Source organism: Xenopus laevis, chromosome 1L (genome assembly GCF_017654675.1).
Source record: "Xenopus laevis strain J_2021 chromosome 1L, Xenopus_laevis_v10.1, whole genome shotgun sequence".
NCBI classification, from domain to species: Eukaryota; Metazoa; Chordata; class Amphibia; order Anura; family Pipidae; genus Xenopus; species Xenopus laevis.
Genome location: NC_054371.1, coordinates 156009384 through 156032801, shown reverse-complemented (window position 1 = coordinate 156032801; position 23418 = coordinate 156009384). Strand labels below are relative to the sequence as shown.

Genomic DNA, 23418 nt, shown 5'->3' with positions numbered 1-23418 from the left:
CAGTCCATGCGCCTTTTTGTGCACATGTGCGTACATGAGGGGGAGAGCGTACCTGGAGAGGAGAGGTCGATGCAGCTGGTTAGTGCTCGCGTGCGCGCCTCCCTATGCGATTGGTCAGTGCGCATGCGCGCGGACGCATGCGCGCAGACGTCCTGTGTGCATGTGGAGCGGATGGGGCGTCACGGCTGGCTGGGTTGCCTGGGGCGCCCAGCCAGCATGGCCCGGCCCTGGTATCCTGAAATAACCCATTCAGAATAAGACTGAGGACAGGCCCCAAAACCAGGTCTGGACTGAGAATCAAAATAGGCCCTGGCGTTTCAGGTACCCAGAGGCCCCAACAGGCCACACAGAGGCCCATACAGTCCCCCACCAGCCAACTAAATAGTGAGTGTCTATGGCATCTTACAGCAGCCCCTCTGGTATTTGCCAGAACCCACATATTGCCAGTTGAGGCTTGCCCAAAACCACCACTGCCATCTCCCACTGCTTCAGTGGAAACAACACTACTAGTACAAACTCTTCTATAATATTGTCTGAGGATTTAGTTTAATGCTGGCTATAGACGCAAAGATCCGATTGTACGAATCATCGTACGATTGGACTTTCCCATCTCCCGACCTGCCACTAACCATTCCAATCAAATAAAGTACAAAAGAACAAATCAGCCGATGTTCTGCCCCTGACAGCAATCGTACGAAAGCTATGTCCAACCAAAGCTAGTGACAGACTCCCTCTGAAAATCGTACGATCGGCAATACACGCAGAGATATTATCGGCAGCCGACAGAAATCTTTTAACCTGTCCGATCGATCAAATGACCGATCTCCGCCGGACGAAAAATGTCGGGACTTTCCACACATGGTCAGAAAACCGTACGAATCGAGGATCTTTGCGTCTATGGCTAGCTTAATGATGAGATTGTTTAGTTCAGTGTTTCCTAAACTGAGCTTAGAGGTAAGATGAATAGCCTGGAGAACAGGTTATCCATCTTATCACAACATAACTGATTACTCCCAATGGGGCATACTGCTCTCATTTCAAGCAGGCTCTTTATCATTTCTGATTCCTAACACACAGTTTAGCCTTAAATGTGCAGAAACCAAGGAGCACAGTTACAAACAATTCCTCTAACATTATTAAACAAGTAGAATATCTGAACAAGCTGCTTCTCATATCTAGGTGTATTTTCAGTGGATCATTTGGTTATATCAGGCTGTTCAACTGAGAAACTGCGAACCGTAATTCTATGACCTATCTTTCAAAAGCTTTAGCACATTTGGCAACATTTTACAATTGCAGGGTACCTTGATAACAGCAAAAGACAGATTTATGAGATTAAACTGGGGAATCTCACTATTTATCAAAGATGATAGAATTTCCAAATGTGCTTGAGTGCTTTGAGCAGTTGAACATTTTCATTTTATTTGGGGTATTAGTGTTTGAGCATTAGCATTTCAGCAGCAACCATGAGCTCTAATACATATTCAAATCGTTAATCTCCAGTGCAAAGATTAATAATGCCAGTGCCAGTACAAACTGATCCAGTGCAGAAAATAAATCATTAAATAGAAGAATGTGGGTTTTTTTTTTACATGATCCTGCATCAGTACCACTAGCAGACTAATGGTAAATCAGGCCCTTAATGTATTTAATCTGTACCCCATTAATGATTGATTTTCACTGAGTGCCCTAGGCACTGCAAAGGAATTTGAGGAAAGTGGTGCAAATAGCTTAGGTCTGACTCTACTTGACTGAATCAGTCAAATTAAATTGTGTCTGCAATGTGAAAGGAAAGTACTAATGCTCACATGAGAATATTAAAGGGTTTGTTCACCTTCCAAACCCTTTTTAGTTGAGTTGTTTTCAGATTGTTCTCCAGAAATAAAGACTTTTTTCAGTTTCTTTCTGTTTTTCCCAAAATCAAAGTTTAAATTTATTGTCCCTGTCTCTGGTGTTTGAGTCTGGCAGTTCAGTAATTCAGGCACAGACTCTAAACTGTAACAATTTTGCAACATTTAGTTGATACATTTCTCAGCAGCATCTCTGGAGTATTAGCAACTATTGTATAATTTCCAACAGTTGCCTTTAATGAAACTCATGGAGCTCAGCAACGAAAAATGTATCAATTTAGAACAGTTTATCGTTGTCAACCCCCCCCCCCCGAGTGTCTTATTCAGTTCTGCTTGAGTTTTAGAAAGATACCAGCCAACCAATGCAAGCATCCAGTTAAAGCCTTTAATCATGTGCATTAGGATCAGCAGCCGAAACACTATTGCAGGATCTGGCACACTACGAGTGTCAATGCTAGATGTTTTTTCTGGTTTCTTTGAACCAGTTTCTTTCTTATCTACATAGACATGTATGCATCCAGGTACTGCCCAGATGCACAGTGCATACCAGGTACACTTAAAGTGGTTGTTCACCTTTGAGTTAATTTAGGGGTGCTCAAAAGGAAGTTTGGGATCTATCAGTAGACCTTTAGTAGTAGAGCTGTTTCATTCTTTTCATTCAGATATTTATTATGTTAAGGTTACATAAGAAATAGATATTTAAAAATAACAATATACATTTTCTCATAAATCAATATTTAAGTAATATTTTCCATAGAAAAGAATGCTACGAATGCTTTTATGGATGAAGATCATAATGCGACATCACAAAAAGTAAACCTCACATTAGTAAAGTATGGGCTCTCTGAGTTAACTTTTAGTATGATGTAGAAATTGTTATTCTGAATCAATTTGCAATTGGTTATAGAGTTGTTTCACTTTTTATTCAGCAGCTCGCCAATTTGCAATGTCAGCAGTCTTGTTGCTAAGGTCCAAATTGCCCTAGCAATGATGCACTGATTTGAATAAGAGACTGGAATATAAATAGCAGAGGGTCTGAATAGAAAGACGAGTTAATAAAAAGTAGCAATATCGATAAATGTGCAGCCTTACAGAGCATTTGTTTTTTTTAGATGGGGTCAGTGACCCCTATTTGAAAGCTGGAAAGAGTCAGAAGGCAAATAATTAAAAAAATAGAAAAAAATAATGAAGACCCACTGAAAAGGTCCTTGGAACTGGCCATTCTATAAGAGCAATAGAGCAAAAGGTGGTTTAAATTAAAGGTTATCCACCTCTTTAAAAAGCGGAGTGGTGCAGGTGGTCATTTATATGAATGAGACTTTTTGTTAAAAGACATGCAGAAAAGAATAGATTGACTGAATAACAAGCACTCAATACAAGTCAGGTAGAATGTTTGGTAGTTTCTGAAAACAATATTTCTTTATTATGTATTTCAAGCTCAAATATGATGGCCCCTCTTTAACACCTTAATGGATCTGTATCTGTATGTGATGTATTTTTGTTGCACGCACCCTTCTGTTGTACATCTATGCAGTACATGCCACTTGGCAATAGGGATTTGATTTCTGTAACACAAAGGGGCAGATTTAAATTGAGTAAATTAAAGCTCACCTCTGGAAAACTCCTCCATTCTCTCTTTATTCCTATAGGATTTAAAGATGTATATATATCAGTGGTGAAAGTTCACTATTTGATAAATCCACCTCTAAAAATCCCATAAGGATGAATAGAAAGTGGGTGAGTTTTTCTGTGGTGAGCTCTAATTTCACACTTTCATAAATCTGTCCCATGGTACTTGCTCATATACTAATAATAGTGTAGCAGTTCCCTTTTTTTCTTCCCATTTTTTGTGGCATTCTTTAAAACGTGCTTTAATGATCACTTTCCAGTTCTATTTACATGAATAAAAATAATTTCTAACATTCATTAAACCTATTTCCTATTAGACCTTTCCAATGCCAGGCTATTTGGGTCTTGCTGTGGCACCAGTCAAAACAAATTCAGAAATGTACACTCCATGGCACCACAACAATGCAAATTTCATGCAGCAAATGTTCGCTTAGCTGTATGATAGGCACAATCTTGTGTTAAGCCCAGTGACTAAATTTCTCAGCAATTGCATCTGTCAATAGAAAAGAAACAAGAAGCTTAGTATGGACGTAGTAGAAGCAGGGCAGATGGGTTTGCCTTGTTTGAGACATACCATATGTCATACTGATATAGAATTTGAATACCCTGTTGCCCGAATTAGTTTGTTTTTTATATGTTTTTTTTTACCATATGTCATGGTGTTATTTAGCACATAATTATTTAGCACAATGCAGGTTCAGCTCCTTCCATCTGATGGCTATTCTGAGCCATGTGATATATAAGAACAGTTATAATGACACTACAATGTGTCTTTCTGCAGCCAAAGGCATATAAGAATGAATATTTAAATATGTATGAATGAAAAAAACCAAAATAACCATACCATTCCCTGGGATCTAAAAAGTACAACCCATGCCCGACCCTAATGCGCAAAAGCTTAACCCACACCTGACCCTAACCTGCAAAACCTTAACCAACACCCAGGGGGTGCTTCGCCAAACTCGCCTCAGGCGGCAACGCCCCCCTCTAACCAGGGTGTAAATTAAACGGATCCGCACACACAACGATTAATACAGTCGGGGATTATCCCCTTTTATTCAGCCCTTCTAACCAGGGACATCAAAAATGCTGCTCCTGGTAACTTTAAGAGCCGAATTTCCATTTTTCAACCCGAAAATTTGGCTCTTCTAGTAGCAGAGAGCACAATTGCAATATGCAACGTGAACCTGCCCTGGCGCTGAAAAGGTGAGTACAAAGCGTAAATGTTGGTGCAGGGCACACTTGTAACTCACGTATTGATCACCTATGATTAAGTGTCCTAGTGACACGAAACGCTTCATGCGAGAGATGATTATATAAATAAAGTATTCATTTTTTATCCACAAATTTTGCTCTGATCAATATGTGAGTTACCAGTGTGCCCTGCACCAACATTTACACTTTGTATAGGGATTGTCCACTCCCCTGAGCTCCTGGGCCACGTTTCTGGGTGAGAGATTTCACAAGTTTGAATTTGCTTTATGTTTAAAATGTTCTTGCTGAAAAGGTGAGTGCCATGGGGGGAGCAAAAGGAAGGCCGTCCACCGCCCCCCCACAGCACTCACCTCGGGTGGCAAAATGGCCAGGGTCGCCCCTGCCAACATCTGATCCTAAACCGCAAAAAAGTAACCATGGTAGGACCAGCACCTGTATCTTCCCGTTCTGTACACTACATATTTGCATGCCTCTGATTACAAGACAGGGAATCTTCGGTTACAGAGGAGGAGTGGTTTTCCCACTGGCCATAGATGCAAAGATAAAGTAATAGGAAAACGAAGGATCGGTAGATTTTTGGACAGTGTGTGGAAGGTTCCAACATTTCGTGTACCATGTTGATCAGTCGATCAGACAGGTTAGAAGATTTCTGTTGGCTAATGATAATATCTTTGCCTATCTGACAATATCAATTGGAGACTGTCACTAGTATTTGTCGGACATAACATTCGTATGATTGCTGTGTGTCAAGGACATCATCTGATTTGTTATTTTTACTACATTATTTAATCTGAATGGTTGTTAGTGGTATGTCCGGAAATTTTAACGTGTGATCATTCGCAGGACATAGGCTTGCCACCTGGCCGGTAAAAATGATGCTTGATACCAATGTTATTAATAGGAAAGAATGTAGGAAGGCCGGTATTTTTTTTCCAGCAACCCTAGCAGAACATAAGGATAACTCTGCACATCTATGCCCAGATTTACTCACAACAGTGGCCCAAATTTCATCCCCAAACCCACCCAACCAGCAGTAAACCCACAGCTCTCCACAAGTTTCATGTCAAGCCACAGAGCTCCACTGTCCAGGCCAGGGTGCCACACGGAGCAGAGCTTTGTGCTTGCGGGGACCACAGCAAAATAGCCTGTAGTGATGGAGGTAAAAGCTATAAGGATCCCCGGTAGCTTTGTGAAAGCTGGCAGTTTAATACGGGAATACCAAGTGGAGGCTGAAAGTCGTAAAGCCCTGACACCGCGCCATTTTACAGGCACAAATCTATGCGCGTGTGAGATGAGGGAGGCTGGGCTGCTATTGCAAATGCGGTGCCGCTAGCCTCTCCACTGCTCAATAACTAACCCACACCCGGCTATAATGCAGCAGGGCACGTCTGTTTATACATAATGGTGCCGGTGGTGGGAAGTGAACGTAATTCACCGTTGGAGACTCAAAGCCTCGTTCCAGAGAACTAATACAATATATATTCTTTGGAAATCCTTCCGGGCCCTGAGGGGAGATGCGCGCATCCCTCCCCCCCCCCCCGTGCTCCCTCCTCACTGACGTGGCGCCCTCACACTTGCCCACAGCGGCGCCTTCATATACTGCACCAACTGGCAGCTGCCCGGGCTCATCGTGCACAACTGGCCCCCTCATGTGGCTCCCACTACCACTGCTGCTGGGCCTCCTCCAGCTCCAGCCCATCCTGAGCTACCAAATTGACTGGAACAAGCTGGAACGGATCAACCGGGGGAAAGTTGAGGTGAGAGGAACCTTTGGTGGGGCACTTGTTTGCAGCTGCCAGTTAGTGTCTGACTGGCCTTTGTGTCTCTAGTTACTGACAATCCTGTTTCTCTTCACAGTCCTGTGGCGGATGACAGCTCAACAGGCTGAAAGAGGTGAGTGCCTGTCCCACATTCAAGGGGAAAACCTCACTGAATGTGATTCTTAAAAATGAGTCTTGATGCAATTATAAATCTACACGTATCATCTGAATTGTGACATCTGCCATGGGTGTCCGCAGAAGGGGGAAAGAGGGGGCAGTTGCCCCACCCTGACTTCTTCAGATATTCTAAGAAATTGTTTGTAAATTTAATTCCCAACAACACAAAATGTTTTTTTTATACTGCCCACCCCGGCAAGCCTCAATTAGGTTATCCACTGCATTGTCACGAATAGATTCATCGTCAGTGGGATGCTACCTTATGTGATTTTAGCTTACTTTTCTATGGACACCCATGCCATCTGCTATGTTTAATAGGTAGGGAAACAAATAAAAGAAACGCCTGAGGCAGGGGAAGATGCGGATATAAATCATGTGGCGGGATCAGGTTGGACCAGTGTTGCCGTCAGTCTTTTCAATAAAACAAATCCTACAAACTTATCATTTTAGACCCACCAAATCACTAAACGTGACACTGATGTTGAACTTACATTCAGCATCCTGATGGTGCCTGGGAGTTGCAGTGAAACATATGGAGGACCACAGGTTGCACCTCACTTTGCTAGAAACTAGAAACTCCATTAAATGCAGTTAATATACAATCTCTATAACCCTGCGCCACAAATGTACATATTTGACTGGAAACGTAGCAAAAGTTGTGCTTAATGTCTGACTCAAATCCCATGGTGAAAGCATGTCCCCAGCTTCCTTCTTCTTACTAGAACAATCCAGCAAACTGCTCTGTGTAGCTAACCCTGATAACATCTGTAAAGTTCCTTCACAGACATAGCATTACACTTTTCTTAGTGCAAGTTATGCACTCACACTTTAGAATGAGTTAAATTAGGCACCTGAAAGCAAGCAGCTATAAAAAGAATGGGTGGCAAACTATCTGCATTAAAAGCCAGGACTTAAAATAATCTATTTTGGTGTAAGGGTGGTGAAACACACTAAGATTCTGGGGAGATTAGTCGCCCAGCGGGTGCCTGAAATGCACAGTTAGGTGGTGGATCGCGTTGCTGCTTGTTCATTTGCTCTGGCCTTTTGGCCGGAATGCAAAGAAAAAAAATTATTTTCAGCTTGGGCCATATCAAAGCAGTCATTTATCATTTTTACAATTTCTTTATTATGCAATTTTTGTATGTGACTTTTCCATCAAGGGTTTTGAGGGTGCAATTGACCCATTAGGGTGCTGCAGAAGACTTGAAGCACAGCACCGGTTTATGTTTAAAAATAAAAAGCCTTTATTAAGCACATTTGGCAACGATCTCGGTACAGTGACGTTTCAGGCCCCAAGCTTACCAGCTGCTACAAAGTTACTTCCTTTTATACACAGAGGCAATACGCCATCTACTGGCCTTATCTTTACTTATAACTTTGTTACAATGCTTCTCACTAATTCACATTAGGGTGGTGCATCCAGACCTAGGGGAGGAGTGTTTGGCCATCAGGTTCCGGTCCTCTCTGAATAAAATGGTTTGGGACATGAAAACCCTGACCTTGGGTTTTAAAAATTGTTTTAAAAACTGGTGTATTTTTCCCACAAGTAGCTCTGTGTCTGGGTGACAAAACACTGGCTGTTATAGCAATTGGTTAGGAACATGGGAAACCCACCCATTGAGGTAGGTCCCTCCCAAAACCAGGCAATGCTGTTTAGTCATGGGTGTACTTTTCTAACCAACCTGTTTTCTATTCCAGGTGAAGGGCTTCGTCACAGAGGACCTCCCTCTTTAGTATCCTTTCAGAATACAGATTCAGCTGGCTTCCATGCTTCTTGACATGCATACTAAGCTCTTATTTGCTCTCCAATTAGTGATCTATTGCAAAAACATGTAACAATGCATTTACTAGGTTGTCTTGTTCCATTCTACTGTATGCAGAAATATGTTTCTAAACATTACATGATGAAGGGGCCAATGGATCAAATAACTTAATGTCTAAATGAAATTCTGACAGTTAAAGGAACAGTTCAGTGTAAAAATAAAAACTGGGTAAATAGATAGGCTGTGCAAAATTAAAAATGTTCCTAATATAGTTAGTTACATAATTACAATCTATAATGGGCAGAGACACACGTGGAAATTCGTCTGGCGTCAAATTGTCTCTTCTTTGTGCGACTAATCTCCCTGAACTGCCTCCCTGCTGGCTAGAATTTAAATTGCCGGCGGGATGGCACTCAGAGCACGTTGTTTTCCGAAGTTGCCTCACAAGGAAATTTCGGCCAACTTCGGAAAACAAAGTGCTCTGGTGAGATTAGTCGCCCGAACAAGAGGCGATTTGTCGCCGGGCGACTAAATCCCTGAATCTTCTTGTTTGTCTTTGCCCTAACATAACAGAACACTACTGCCTGCTTTTCAGCTCTCTAACTCTGAGTTAGTCAGTGACTTTAAGGGGGCCCACATGGGACATAACTGTTCAGTGAGTTTGCAATTGATCCTCAGCATTCAGTTCAGATTCAAAAGCAAAAGTTAAGCCCCATGTGGCCCCCCTCAAGTCATTGATTGGTTACTGCCTGGTAACCAATCAGTGTAAACCATGAGAGCTGCAAAGCAGGAAGTAGTGTTCTGTCTATTATGTTTACTAAAACAAGATATAAATGTGCTAGTAAACTGTGCCATAGCATATTTATTGTCCATTAACTTAATGATACCTGCACAAACAGTATGGACCTTATTTTCCCTTGTCACCAAAACATTTCCTGCACACACTTTCCCCCCATAATGTACCATTATGCAGTTCCCTTTATGAAACCCCTACTATGCAGCGGGATTGATCTGTTATTTAGCCCTTGACCCACGGCAGTCATAACTTAGAGATGAAACACATTCCTGGTGCGGACCCTGAACTTGTTCTCATTACATCCCGATACGAAGAACTTGAGGTAAGAGAATCGAAATGGAAAAGGCTATAACTCTCAGTCTGTGAAACAAAGTGGTACGACGCCAAGTAGAATATTTGTTGAACAGATTGGGAAGCTTTCTCTGGATGTAAGAATATTTGCTCCTATTCTATTTATAAACCCTAGCAGAGCAGACCAGTCTCTGGAAATAGTTTCTGTAAGTGTGTGTTAATTCAAGTACATTTGCAGCATAGCCTTTAGCTTCCATGGTACAGTAGCAAGCTACATAGTTCTGCCAGTGAGGTCCATTTTGCCCATGAGAATACTGAAAGAAAAGCTTCTACTGGAGCACAGTGGGCATTGGAGCTTTAGCGGAATGAAAATGCTGTTGATTAGTTAGTTTAGTTTTTTGGTTTCAGTGAGTGTTTTCAATGGTTATCTATCAAAGATCGAATGTTAGAGTTTTTATACCTCAAATGAACTCACAACTCGATTGGTATATTATTAAAGAAAAGACTCAAATGGAAAATGTTTTTGAGTTGCGAAACCAGAAAACCTGAATTGATTGAATTTTCGGGGGGGGGGGGGGGAACTCGAAACGCTTGAATCAATCGAGCTCTCGGGCAAAACCCTCTGAAAAAAACTTGAACATCATGAAGACTTTTCACATCTTCAAATGGTTCACAGGACCTCTGCCATTGACTTCCACATGACCTCGACAGGTTTTAGATGGTGTACTGTATTTTCGGATTTCAGCTTGAAAGATTTGAGTTTTTTTTAAATCTGAAAATGTGAATTTTGACCAAAAACACAACTTAAACCTTAATATATCTGACTCCTAGGGGCAGATTTATCAACGGTCGAAGTGAAAATTTGAATTAAAAAAAAATTGAAAATTAGAATTTTGAAAATTTATCATGTACTGTCTCTAAAATTCAACTTCAACCATTCACCATCTAAAACCTGCCGAATTGCTGTTTTAGCCTATGGACCCATTTGGAGTCAATTGGTGGACTTTGAAAAATCAAACTTTTTTTTTTGGTAAAAACTTTGAATTCTACAATTGGAATGCGCTTTTACTTCGATTCGTACGATTCAAATTCAATTGAAGACGGACCTATTGGATCGAAAACGGCCCAAAAAAAACCCTTCAATTTAATTTCGGTTGGTCTTTTTGAATTTCAAAGTTTTTCAAATTCGACCCTTGATAAATCTGCCTCCTAATATTCGATTAACGAGAGGCCAAGGATTCTTATAGTTCAAGTATGTCACCCGTGCTATATATATATATATATATATATATATATAGCTGCTCTGTCATATTTTTATCAGTATATGTTGGCAATTCAGTGCGTTATTAAAAACTGTTTGCTATAAACTGCCTGAGGATTCCTAGAGAGTGCGACCAGATTTACAAGAAACATGAGATTGTCATTGTGAAACGTCTCTTTGCTGCAAAGCTCAAATGCAATGAACTCCCAACAGGATAGCAGATGTGTGCCAGAGAATGATACACCCAGTGCAGCACATACAAGTGTTTCAATTCCATTTCCACCCCGGGGCAAGGTTTCAGTGTCTTTTCTAGTACAGAGTGTTAAGACTGCACACATGCTAGTAGCACCAACCATAGATGAAGGTAAACACATCTCAAAGCCAGTTTAAGTACACCCCATTTACTTTCCTCAGTCTCCTGAGAAAATGTCATTACTTACAAACAACATAATGTGTGTTCCGGTGTCTGATGTCAGCTTGTGCCAATTCATTCCTAACACGCAGGATTTAGCAGTTCTAAGTACCTCCTTCCAACTATAGATTTGCTCCAGACTTTATGACACTTTGCTGCCAGGGTTTGTTTCTCAATCAGGAAGATCATTTGCACATACTTATCAGTAAATGCTATATAATAACATCAGTAACCAGCAGAGCCGTGGAGTCATTGACTCCTCATTTTATGGTACCTCCAACTCCGATTCCTTTGTTTTTAAACAAACAGTTACACCAAAAACTGAAAGTGTATCAAAGTAAATGACACGTAGGGACAGATTTATCAAGGGTCGAATTTCAAATTTGAAAAACGTTGCAATTCAAAAAGACCAACCGGAATTAAATCAAAGGTTTTTTTTGGTCAATTAAGTCTGATTTCAATCAAATAGGTCCATTTTTGATCAAATTTGAATCGTACGAATTGAAGTAATAGCAAATTCGATCGAATTCGATTTAAAATTTTTCCAGAAAAAACTTTGATTTACTCCAAGTAGGTTGTATAGGCTAAAACAGCAATCTGGCAGGTCGAAATTGATTAATAAAATTAAATATTTTCAACTCAGACAAATTGAAACGACCTGCAAACTCGAATTGAATTCAAATCGCAAATCAAGTTTCCAGAAACTGGAATGTCAGGAAGGCTGCAGACATCAGAAAATTTGAATTTTCACTTCGACCTTTAATCTGTCCCATAATGTAGTGTTGCCCTGCACTGGTAAAACTGCTGTCTTTGCTTCAGAAACACTACTATAGTTTATATAAACAAGCTGTTGTGTAGCCATGGGGCCGCCATTCAAGCTGGAAAAAGGAGAAAGTCAGAAGTTACATAGCACATACCAGATAAGCCGTTTCTTATGTAACCTGTGCAAATACACAGCTTTTACCAGTGCATGCTAAGGGTCGCCCAGCGACAAATCGACAAATCTTCTCTTCTTCGGGCTACTAATCTTCCCCGAAAATGCCTTCCCACCGGCAAGAATATAAATCGCGCGCGGGGGTGGGGGGGGGTATGTCATACGAATCGCTTCGGATTTCCAAAGTCACCCAAAGCTTACTTGTGAGACAACTTCAGAAGTGTATGCCACCCCAGGGGCGATCCTGGCCCCTCCGCAGTTGCTGCTGCCCCCCCCCCCAGAAATTCGCTCTTAAAGTACCAGGAGCAGCATTTTTGCTGCCCCTGGTTCCTAGTGGGGCGCTGCTGCCTGAGGCGACAGCCTCAACTCGCCTCATTGGCGAAGCAGCCCTGTGCCACCCCACCGGTGATTTGTATTCTTGCCGGTGGGAAGGCATTTCGGGGAGATTACTCGCCCGAAGAAGAGAAGATTTGTCATTGTGCGACCAATCTCCCCATCTGCCACTACCCTAACAGTATATTATATGTTAATTACTTTAAAACACTTTCATTTTTTAATGTTACTTTCCCTTTTATATACCAATGTATTTTCCATGTTAAGTACACAACATACAAGGCATTTTGATCACTGTCAAAGCTCAGTGATAAAAGGTAATTCTAAAACCAAATTGGCAATTGTAAACCAAAAGGAAATGGTTCATGCATTAAGGTGCCCTTCCTCTTTTATTTCACTGGGTCACTTTCCTGGCCTAGGTCCTGTCCCAACAAGGCAATTTAGTAACATTATGGGGCATATTTATCAAGGGTTGAATTTCGAATTTGAAAAACTTTGCAATTCAAAAAGACCAACTGAAATTTAAGTCAAAGTGTTTTTTTTGCCCGAATATGTCCGTTTTCGATCAAATAGGTCCGTAATCTAAGTAATTCGCATTTGATCGAATTTGATTGAATTTCCCAAAAAAAAAAACTTTGAAGTCCACCAATTGACTCCAGATAGGTTCTAGGAGGTCCCCCATAGGCTAAAACAGCAATTCAGCAGGTTTTAGATGGCGAATGGTCGAAGTCGAATTTTTAAAGAGACAGTACATGATAAATTTAGATTTTTTTTTCAAATTTGAATCGAATTTGGACTATTCCCTAGTCGAAGTACACCAAAAATTGCTCGAAATTCGAACTTTTTTCATTCGAAAATTCACCTTGACCTTTAATAAAGCTACTCCTATATGTAGTAGAGAGATTATGCGGCACGTGGGTATTTCAGGCACATTGTTTCCAAGGTTATGTTTTCTATTTTAGAGCAGGTAACGATCATGTAGCATGTGACTTTGGATGTTTCCCTCAGGGGTGTTGCTTATACATGTGCTAAGCAATAAGCATGCCTATTGGCTAATAAAGAAAAGACTATAAAAAATAAAATGAAAACCAACTGCAAAGTTGCTAGGAATAGGACCTTCCATAACCCACTAAAAGTTATCTTAAAGGTGAACCACCCCTTTAAAGGAGAATTGAACCCGTAACTAAAAAAAACCTCTACCCCCTCTCCTACGTAGACCCCCCTCCCTCCTCCCCCACAGCCTAGCTCCCCCCCCAGGGAAATGCCCCTAAATTTTTACTTACACCTCGGTGCAGATTCAGAGATCGCAGTTCACCGCAATCATCTTCCGGGCTTTCGGTAAGCTGAGACCGGCGTAGCAGCGCATGCGCAGTTGGAGCAATTTACCGGTTTGCAAAAACGGCACATGCGCCGAAATGGACGGCAATTGCCGAAGCGCCAGGAGAAGACACGAAAACCCGGAAGATGCCTGCGGTGAATTGTGATCCCTGAATCTGCACCGAGGGGTAAGTGAAAAGTTAGGGGCATTTCCCCGAGGGGCAGCTAGGCTGGGGGGGAGAGAGGGGTCTACGTAGGGTAGAGGGGTAGGGTTTTTTTAGTTACGTGTTGAATTCTCTTTTAAAGGGGTGGTTCACCTTTAAGTTAACATTTTGGTTGGTTATGGAAGGTCCTATTCCTTGGTTTTCATTTTATTTTTTATAGTCTTTTCTTTATTTACCTCCCCTTTAATAAAGTGAGTTTTCGCCAATGTCTGTTTATTTGTCCGCCTAACCGTATTTGTATGGCATGAGGAAACATTCATAGGGGTATATTTATCAAAGAGTGAAGTTAATAGTGAAATGCCGCCACTCCCCATTCATTTCTATTGGATTTTTAAAGGCGTATTTATCAAAGGGTGAACTTGATAATGTTTGATAGAGCGCTTGGAGGCATGTTCCATAGTAAAAGAAATGTAATCATTTTGTATCTTTTTTTTTCATTTCAGCGAATCCCACTCAGTGACATGAAGAGAGATGAAATTAACCAGCTGCTGAAAGACCTGGGCTTTTATAGGAAAAGCAGCCCTGATGCTCCAGTCCCCGCTGAATTCAAGATGGCACCTGCAAGGGCATCAGGGGACACAAAAGAAGACTTGTAGCAGCAGTCAGGAATCAGAGACATTCCCACAGATTAGGCCCCAAACCCATTAGTCATTTTACAGTCTATTCAAAATGTACAAGGGCACAATTGGAGAATTGAAACAGATATCCATGGCAACATGCACTACCCTAAGGGCTATTGCCTGCATTGGTTTTTTATTGCTGCTGCGAGTACTGTGGTTCAAAACACCCAATACTTTCAATGGATCCCTTCTCAGTAGGAAGCACTCATAGTTATAGCCCTAAAAATTGATAAAAAAGTGCAGCTTTTCAGATGATTGTCAGTCTAACCCGTGCCTGAATACACAAGATATTAAGGGGAAACACACATTTGCAGCACCTTAAAGATGTTTTGTTCTAAGGACTGCAATGCATCATACATACCATTGAAATCTCAGGGTATTCCTCTACAGCCATTGGGTGAATCGTATCCCCTCCTCCTCCTCCATTGGTTGGATTTTTACCATGTGCCTTTCCCAGCCCAGGTTGGGCACCCTGGGATGCTTCATGTACTTGTTCATAGTTGCTCCTTGTTGCTTTCATCCAAAGGTCGCTCTTGTATAAAACCAGCCAAATACAGTACATTTACCCCTATGATTTATAGTCTAGGAATTAGCAAATTCATTCACAACTTTTGAAAAATGTAAATGTAGAATGACATCTCCTGTGCTGTGCTGATCTGCTTAGTCTCACAGAGCATTCATGAAGTTCTCAGTTTCAAAGTTTCCAGGCTGAGAACAGAAGCAATTTGCCCTACGGACTAGGAAAGGTCAGATACTTTTGCAACGGGAGAATGTTCAAGCATAATAAAGATTGTTTAAACCCTACCGCGTGTATGTGTGTGTGTATTTTAATCTTCCAGCAACACTGCTACTTGGTGCTAAGTGAAGTTGCCCCAAGTCACATGACTTGGGGCAGCTGGGAAATTGACAATATGTCTAGCCCCATGTCAGATTTCAAAACTGAATATAAAAAAAACAGTTTGCTCTTTTGAGAAATGGATTTCAGTGCAGAATTCTGCTGGAGCAGAACTATTAACTGATTCATTTTGAAAAAAATTTTTTTCCCATGACAGTATCCCTTTAACCACAATGCAGCTTCCCCCCATGATTTCAGAGTAATTGTGTTTAGATACAGCTGTGTAGAAATTAGAGTCAGTTTCAGCATGTGAGGCACATACACACCCAATTCTTTTGGTGCAACTGCTCTATGGCAATTGTTGCAGGCTGCTGTGGGTTCCCCTGCATCAATAGATGTAGCAGAGCTCCATTTGGAAAGGAAGGATGGAATGGGCTGACTGCAGCCAATCCAGCAGCCCTTGTAGTTCTACTGACCCCTACAGTTTGTTTGTATGAGTTAAACTCAAATTTGTAGTGTCCATTCTGTCCCCCTGAGTGGGCATCTTCAGGGCCGGATTTACATAATGGGCACCCCTAGGCCCACTAACGTTGCTCGCCCCCGTCCCATCCCTTTTATTCACACAAATTTTCATAATCGGAACCGGAGCAATGGGGATTAGCGCGCAGGAAATAAAAAACTATTGTATCTCCAGTGCATCACCAGTATTTCAAAAGCAATGTGGGTGTGGTTGGGCAGCATGCCTCCCCCCTAAAATACTGCCGCCCTAGGCCCGGGCCTACGTAGCCTTTCCACAAATCCAGGCCTGGGCATCTTGCCAGTGACTTTATTAGCTACACCTCTTTCATGTTATTATTCAGAAAAAAACAACAGGTATGGGATCCATTATCCGGATACCCGTTATCCAGAAAGCCCAACTCCTTTAAAAACAGTCAATTGATCAAGACCCGAAGTGTTTCCGTCTCTTACGCTCATAGGCACAATCGTTACAGATGTGATCTGACCTTGTCACAACACAGTAAATACCAAACATTAAAACGAATACAGGTATGGGATCTGAACAGTTATCCATAAATCTTAGAATTACGGAAAGGCCGTCTCCCATAGACATTTTTAAAAATTATTTCCTTTTTCTCTGTAATAATAAAACAGTAGCTTGTCCTTGATCCAAACTAAGATACAATTAATCCTTATTGGAAGCAAAACCAGCCTATTGGCAAGGTATGAAGATCCAAATTATCGAAAGATCCATTATCCAGAAAATCAGGTCCGAAGCATTCTGGATAACAGGTCCCATACCTGTAGTTGCCAATTGCATTAGAAGATGAAATACTGTCTATACTCACCATAATGAAATGTAATGGTCCAGTAACACCTGAAAATGCCCGGAAATTTATAAAACAGTCAGCATTTTTATAAATTCTTTATAATGATTTTAATGCCCTTGGTGCCTAAGACCATAAAGAGCCAGCTGTCTGTACATGGATAGGAAACAGAGAACAGAATGCAGCACTGCAATTCCAGAGGAACATGATGTAAGTAGAGCAACTCCACTGTCCAGGATTTAGTTCACTCTTTAATGACCTGCTTCAAGCCAGCACGGAATATAGATTGCTGACAACATCGAAAATTCAGAACAGGATGTTTCCACTGTATAGAACAATTAATACAAAACTAATGGCTGTGCAAATAAAATTCAGATGAATGGGGATAAATTCAAGGATATGCACAGGCAGGAGCAGAAAAAGCTGAATGGATACAAAGTGACATTTCTCAGCATTGTCATTCCTGTTCTGTTTTACATATGAATATGAATTAAAGGGGACCTGTCACCCAGACATAAAATCTGTATAATAACCAGAATTTTCTTTTTTTATTAACATATCCATATACAGGTACTTAATCTCAGCTGTCATATATTGCCTGCCCAGATGCAGGCAATTACTTTCATTTTCCGTTGAGTACTTCCTAGCTGTCACTGCACTCCTTGCATACCCCCCTTCCTTCTTCACCATCTAATTGTGTCGCTGTTGCATGGGAATCACATCCCCTATTCTGGTGCATACAAAAGATTTTGGCATGATGCAAAGCAGTGGCATAACAAACGCTTGCTGGGCCCTCCCCAGAGAGTGTCGGAGGGAGGTTTTTAGTGCTGCAGACCCCCGCGGTCCATGCTCCCCTGTTCCCCAGGTCTGTTCTGCTTCCTCTATACTTACACTCCTGATGCAAAGCTGGTCTTAATATCCACATAGTGGATAGGGTGATTTGTTTTGTTTGGGGAGCCTATAAATTGGCCATACACAAGATGATCTATTTAGGGAGGTTATTAAACAAAGGTTGAATGTTAGTTTTTTTATACCTCAAATGAACTCCCGAATCGAATGGTTTCTCATTTAAAGGAGAACTAAACCCCCCCATTGTGATAAGTCCCCACTGACCCCCCTCCCTGCACAGTCTTACCCCGGAATTATTTCCCCTTTAGAAATAGCAACCGAACATGCAGACTGAGTGCAGCGGAGCTCACGGGTGCCATCTTCTTCTATCTGTAGTCTTCTCGGATGATTTCTTGGACAGACATAATCTCATAGGCTATCGTGATACTAAACTCTACAGGATTCATTTGGAGGGGTTGAACAGGAAATTTGCTGGCGTTAATTCTCTTACTGGGATGATAACATGGAGGCTATGATATAAATAAAAAGAAATGCACCAGTCTAAACACACGATCTTGATAAATTGTCTAAAATCTGAAGTTTCACACTGGAAAAAAATGCAAATGTGCTTGCATTCATTTTTGCCAGAACTATAACAATTTTAACTTCTCCTTTAGTAAATATGTCCCGTAGTTTTCCATGGAAGTTGACAAGTCCCTCCCATCTAGTTGAAATGGATGCTGGCTGAGATACTTTTTGGGGATACTATAAGAAACCCGTTGGAACAGGCACATTTCAACAGAGCAATTGAAACAGTCTGTGTGTGTCTATACAAGCAGTGAACACAGGTTAGAGTCAAGCCAACTGGGACAATTGCAAGTGAAATCAGAGACTGGACCAGGCCCGGACTGGCAATCTATGGGTTCTGGCAAATGCCAGAGGGGCTTCTATAAGATCCCATAGAAAGTCAGTATTTAATGGTGCTGTTTGGGCCTCTGTGTACCTGAAATGCCAGGGCCTATTTTACTTCTCAGTCCAGACCTGTGACTTCAGTGTTTTGTTGATGAGCTGCTTCAGCCTCTGAATCACTGGGCTTAAAATGACAACATGACAACTTCCAATAAGTTAATACCTCAATCTAAGTATTGAAGAATTTTATTCCATTTAGATATAAGATGATATATCACACTATGGTTTGTTATATTACTGCAATGTTTTAATAAATCAAGAGAAAACAACTTCTGGAGTCTCAGTAAAGAGGTCCCAATCCCCATTTTCCAGAAACTCAGCTCCTTGAAATACAACCAAAAAGAAACATTGTCGTAGGTAAAACATCCAATTCTGATGTGGGTTCTAAAGACTTAATTAGCATTGATTAACCTGTTTAGGTTTGAGTTCAATTGGGTCTAATTAGACATTTACGCGTATGTCGTTGAAAGTACGCATGGAAATCCGCGTTTATTGCATCAACTCTATCAATTGCACCAGCTTGGTGATTTATACGCATGTTCATCCGCATAAACGGATTTAACGCGTAAATTACAGCATACGTAATGTGTATTAAAACTAAGTTAAATTCCGCAAGAGAAATAAAAGAATCAAGAAATTGATATACGAGAATGGAGCATATGATAAATACGCATTAAGCATCAACAACATACGTGTAAAAATAAAATGTTTCGCATAATTAACGAGTAACGCGTAAGTTACTTCAACTCTCACTCTTTGATTCAATTTAGTATTACGCGTAAGAATACGCAAAATACGCATTAGAAAAGTTTAAGAAACTACAATAGATAGTTAAACATAGATTGCTCTCAACAGAAGACAACTTTATATTTTTATCTATGTATCTTTATATGTTAGCAAATGATATTTGTTAAGGTCTCTGATTAAAACAGTCAAGTTTATACTGTATGTTGATGTAAAAATCTTACTAATATTGATGATATGTCATTATGATGATTGTTATTTTCCTGGAAAAATTTTTCAATAAAAATTATTGAAACCTAAAATGACAACATGGAGGCAAGTCAGTTAATAGAACTTTATTAAAATGTCAGCACACGCTGGTGTATAAAAAGAACGGACACAAAAGCTGTATTTGAGGAGGGATCAAAACTTTCAGGTTGAACCGTTTCCTTACAATGAAATAACTGCTGTACTGGCTACAAACAACGCCCAAACATGAAATGTAGCCATAATGGCAACTGCTGTCAGCTCTGCAGTCAGTGAGGAACCTGATCATAAAGACCAGGGATCTGCATTTTACCCCTATACTAGGCCTGCACTATATATACAGGAACGCTCTCTGTGTGTGTTTTCAGTAAATATAAGTGTATTTATAAATGCAATTATTACACAAATACATATATTTATACACTGGTGGGTGTATAGCTGTGTGTACCTGTGTGCATACAAATACAAATATACCTTATATCTAAATGAAAGAGATACCAGCATTTTGCTTATCTGTGCTTTACCATTTGACAGTGACACTGCATCTCTCCAATACAAAAGGAGAACAGAGTGTGACTACACTGGGGCCAGAAGCCATTTTTAAGGTAAAGCCTGTGATGTGTCAAAATCTACTGGTACCATTTTAACCAGAACTATTTGGAATATGCAGTTGCAATGCTTTTTATTAGTGTTTCAATACCAGAGCATGATCATGCCTTGGCAAGTAGTGATTGGTGGTTTATGGAGTATGCCCCTAAAAGTTCAATGGAGCTGGAAATACTCTGCAAGGGCCCAGAAGTATTACAGCTCCTGCTTCATCTGCATATACATCATTTTTAAGGACTGAGGCAGGAGCAGACCATGTATTTCTGTCTGCAATAATGATTTTTTTTTCCTCGCAGGGCTAAAGTTTTTTGTTACCGCGGAACAATGTTAAAAGTTAACTGAAATGACATTAATAATACAGTTACACACGCCGTTAAGCCAAAACGCCATTTTTAAATGTGAGCAGTGACCCTGGTAGCCAGTGTCCCAGACATGTAAGGCGCTTACATAGCAATGACATAGTAGTACATATAAACCTTCCCCTCCACAAGGTCCCCCTCAACTGGAGAGAGAGAATGTTCTCACACCATAAAAACAACAACACATTTCTAGGTACAAGAATTAGGGACTATAAAGTGCTATATTGTGTGTGTTTCTTCATTAAAACTGGCCATGCACTGAGGGCTTACTGATGAATCCCTCCATCTGCCAGAATCAAGCTGCACAACATGACAAGTGAAGGCAAGCGAATACTAATAATGTATCCAAGCACTACTGGTACAAGCTCTGCAGCATGGATCTGTCTGCTCTGTTATAAGAAAGCAGCACATAAGTAGGAACATTTATTTTACATGACACTACTAATATGTTCAGTAATAAAACCTCCAGGTTTGCAAAAAGAGGCTGAAATGGTTTTGAGAGATGGATTCCAATAAATGAAACAAAACTCTAAAGCAGAAAAAAGGCAGCCTTTGTGATGTAGACAGGATTAAATAGATTGCTATTAAATATATTAAAATGAACTATTCTTTAAAAGAGAGAGAGAGCAAAAAAAAAAAGAGAGGATGCACCAGTAATCTAGCTGTAAGCGAGAAGTATTGTGGGTCTCTTACGGAGTGTAGCAAATGTTCTGAAGCTTGTGGCAGTGATTTCTTAAAGGCCCAGCACTTGATTGGCGCGATTTAATAATATAATCTAAATATATTAATTCTGTAGGGAGGGACAGGCAACAGAAGCAGTGGTGGCATTCCACTTGCACAGCAATCCCAATGCCAGAGAGACAGCAGAGGATCGCACTGCAATACTTGAAAGCCTCTGTGGCATCAGGGACAAGAGGCAGAACATTGTAAATATCTGAGAGGGAATATACATAATTCTAGCAATCATCTGTGCAACCTCTTAACATTGATCTGTGATGCAGAACTTTAGTTGGTGGAAACCAGAAGCGCTGTGCCAGGGGAAGCCATAGAAGTAGAAGGGCACATAATTAAAACTCAGACTTGCGTAGACGCATTTCATGCCGCCGCAGGTGGTTGCACAAGGACTGGACGTAAGTGAAGACACACTTGGAATCTGGTCTCTTCCCCATGATCATCATGTCCTCAACCTCCACCAGAGGGACACAGTCTACAAGCATCCTACAAAACAAAGTGTAAGTTACGAGGGAGTAAAGTCTGGGGAATACAAAGCACTGCAAGTATAAAAGGATCCTGCTGAGCACAAACACCACACTGCAATCAGATTGGGCATTTCTAACAAGGACTCCAATGTAGACTGAAATGGTTGCAGATATGCTCCATTTACTCAGATATGGGTTGGCAGAAGCACTGCCTTCTACACAAAAGGATATCTTTCAGCATTTAGAGAAACCATGATTCTATGTAAACAGAGTCAGGGGATTAAAGGGAAATATGTTTAAAAACAGTGCTTAGCTCAGGTTTGTTTTTCCTGCAGCAGACAGAGGCTATACCTTACTGCAGGGGTCCCCAACCTTTTTCACCAGTGAGCAACATTTAGATCTAAAAAGAGTTGGGGAGCAACACAAGCATGAAAAATGTTCCTGGGTGGTGCCAAATAAGGGCTGTGATTGGCTATTTGGTAGTCCCTATGTGGACTGGCAGCCTATAGGAGCAGTACATCTGTTTTTTTTATGCAACTAAAACTTGCCTCCAAGCCAGGGATTCAAAAATAAGCACCTGCTTTGAGGCCACTGGGAGCAACATCCAAGGGGTTGGTGAGTAACATGTTGCTTACGAGCTACTGGTTGGGGATCACTGCCTTACTCTGTACAAAGCTTTCCCTTGAGGAATATCAGTGGGAGCTTCCATACTGCAATGATATAAAGTCTGGAAAACAGCCCTAATAATGTGCACAAAAATATATGCCCTTGCTATTGCAGTCTAAAGAGAATAACCCAACAGAGGGCTTAGTGAGCTCCAATTGATTATTATTCAGTTCTGTAAAATATTAAAAGGCAGCCATCCTGCATTAGTGTCTAGGGAAAAATGAACGAGACAGGGTGCAGTGCCCCTTTAAAGTTTGCCTACAGCTAGCATTGCCTTAACTTTTTCTATACCATGGTGCACAGGCAAGTTCTGTGATTCAGAATTTCCAGCATTTGGTTTATATCTCAACAACACTCCTCGCTCCTCTTCACACCATATATGTGCATGCCCAGTGTTACGGACTTAACCATTTCCATGAATGGCCCTGCCTGTAGCATGATGTTGGGAGGATGGAGCGTTCAACCCTTGCACAGCCAGACTATAGCAGCAACACACTGATATGGAGCCAAAGTTCTTTTACAAAAATCACTACACAACTGGAACCTTTTTTCTTTTCTTTTTAAACATCTTTCTGAAAGCAATTTGCCCAATTGATAAATTGTTTTACCCAATTAAACAGAAATAACAAGGTATCAGTCCATGTGAAATAGTACCATGCTGCAAATGTAAATTGCTTTGGATCTGTCGTTAACACTCCCTGACCCTCTACCAGTAACATGTCGTTCTAACCCAGCAAACCAAGAGAATATTCATCAGTGGGTGGAAGGACAGTTCATAGATGAGACATTGGAGTTCTGAATAGAGCTATAGACTTCTCTTCTGGTGATCTGTCTTCTGAGCTTATGTTTTCAGGCTGTGTCTAAACAAATGCACAAGGGTAGCAGTGTTTCTCTGTGTACATTCCTGCCATCACTGTTTAAAGAGGTCTTGCTTGACTAATTCAGATGACAAGTTATTCAAAAAACTTGTTAACCTACATCTAAGGGCATGACATTTATAATCTATTGTTAGGACTAAAGACGTTCATTTTAGCAGGACTTTCTTTTGTTTTTTTTGCC

At 40.8% G+C, this 23418-nt stretch overlaps 2 protein-coding genes across 3 annotated transcripts in view; one reads left to right on the top strand and one right to left on the bottom strand.

Moving 5' to 3' along the window:
• Nucleotides 1–6243: 6243 nt before the first annotated feature.
• On the top strand, nucleotides 6244–15386 carry selenom.L (selenoprotein M L homeolog). Its single transcript, NM_001092248.2, has 5 exons — nucleotides 6244–6451; nucleotides 6552–6587; nucleotides 8330–8364; nucleotides 9434–9512; nucleotides 14406–15386. Exons 1-5 carry the CDS (start codon nucleotides 6344–6346, stop codon nucleotides 14556–14558), a joined length of 411 nt encoding a protein of 136 aa, NP_001085717.2. The 5' UTR covers nucleotides 6244–6343; the 3' UTR covers nucleotides 14559–15386.
• A 4216-nt stretch (nucleotides 15387–19602) lies between these two features.
• The window catches only part of smtn.L (smoothelin L homeolog), an 82162-nt gene continuing 78346 nt past the window's right edge, over nucleotides 19603–23418 (bottom strand). The window contains 1 exon segment of one of the 2 annotated variants that reach the window (NM_001090120.1): nucleotides 19603–21712. Coding sequence is in view for 1 of the 2 variants with exons in the window: in XM_018242908.2 (XP_018098397.1) it covers nucleotides 21562–21712 (151 nt within the window). In the remaining variant the exon portion in view is untranslated. 2 annotated transcript variants of the gene reach the window in all.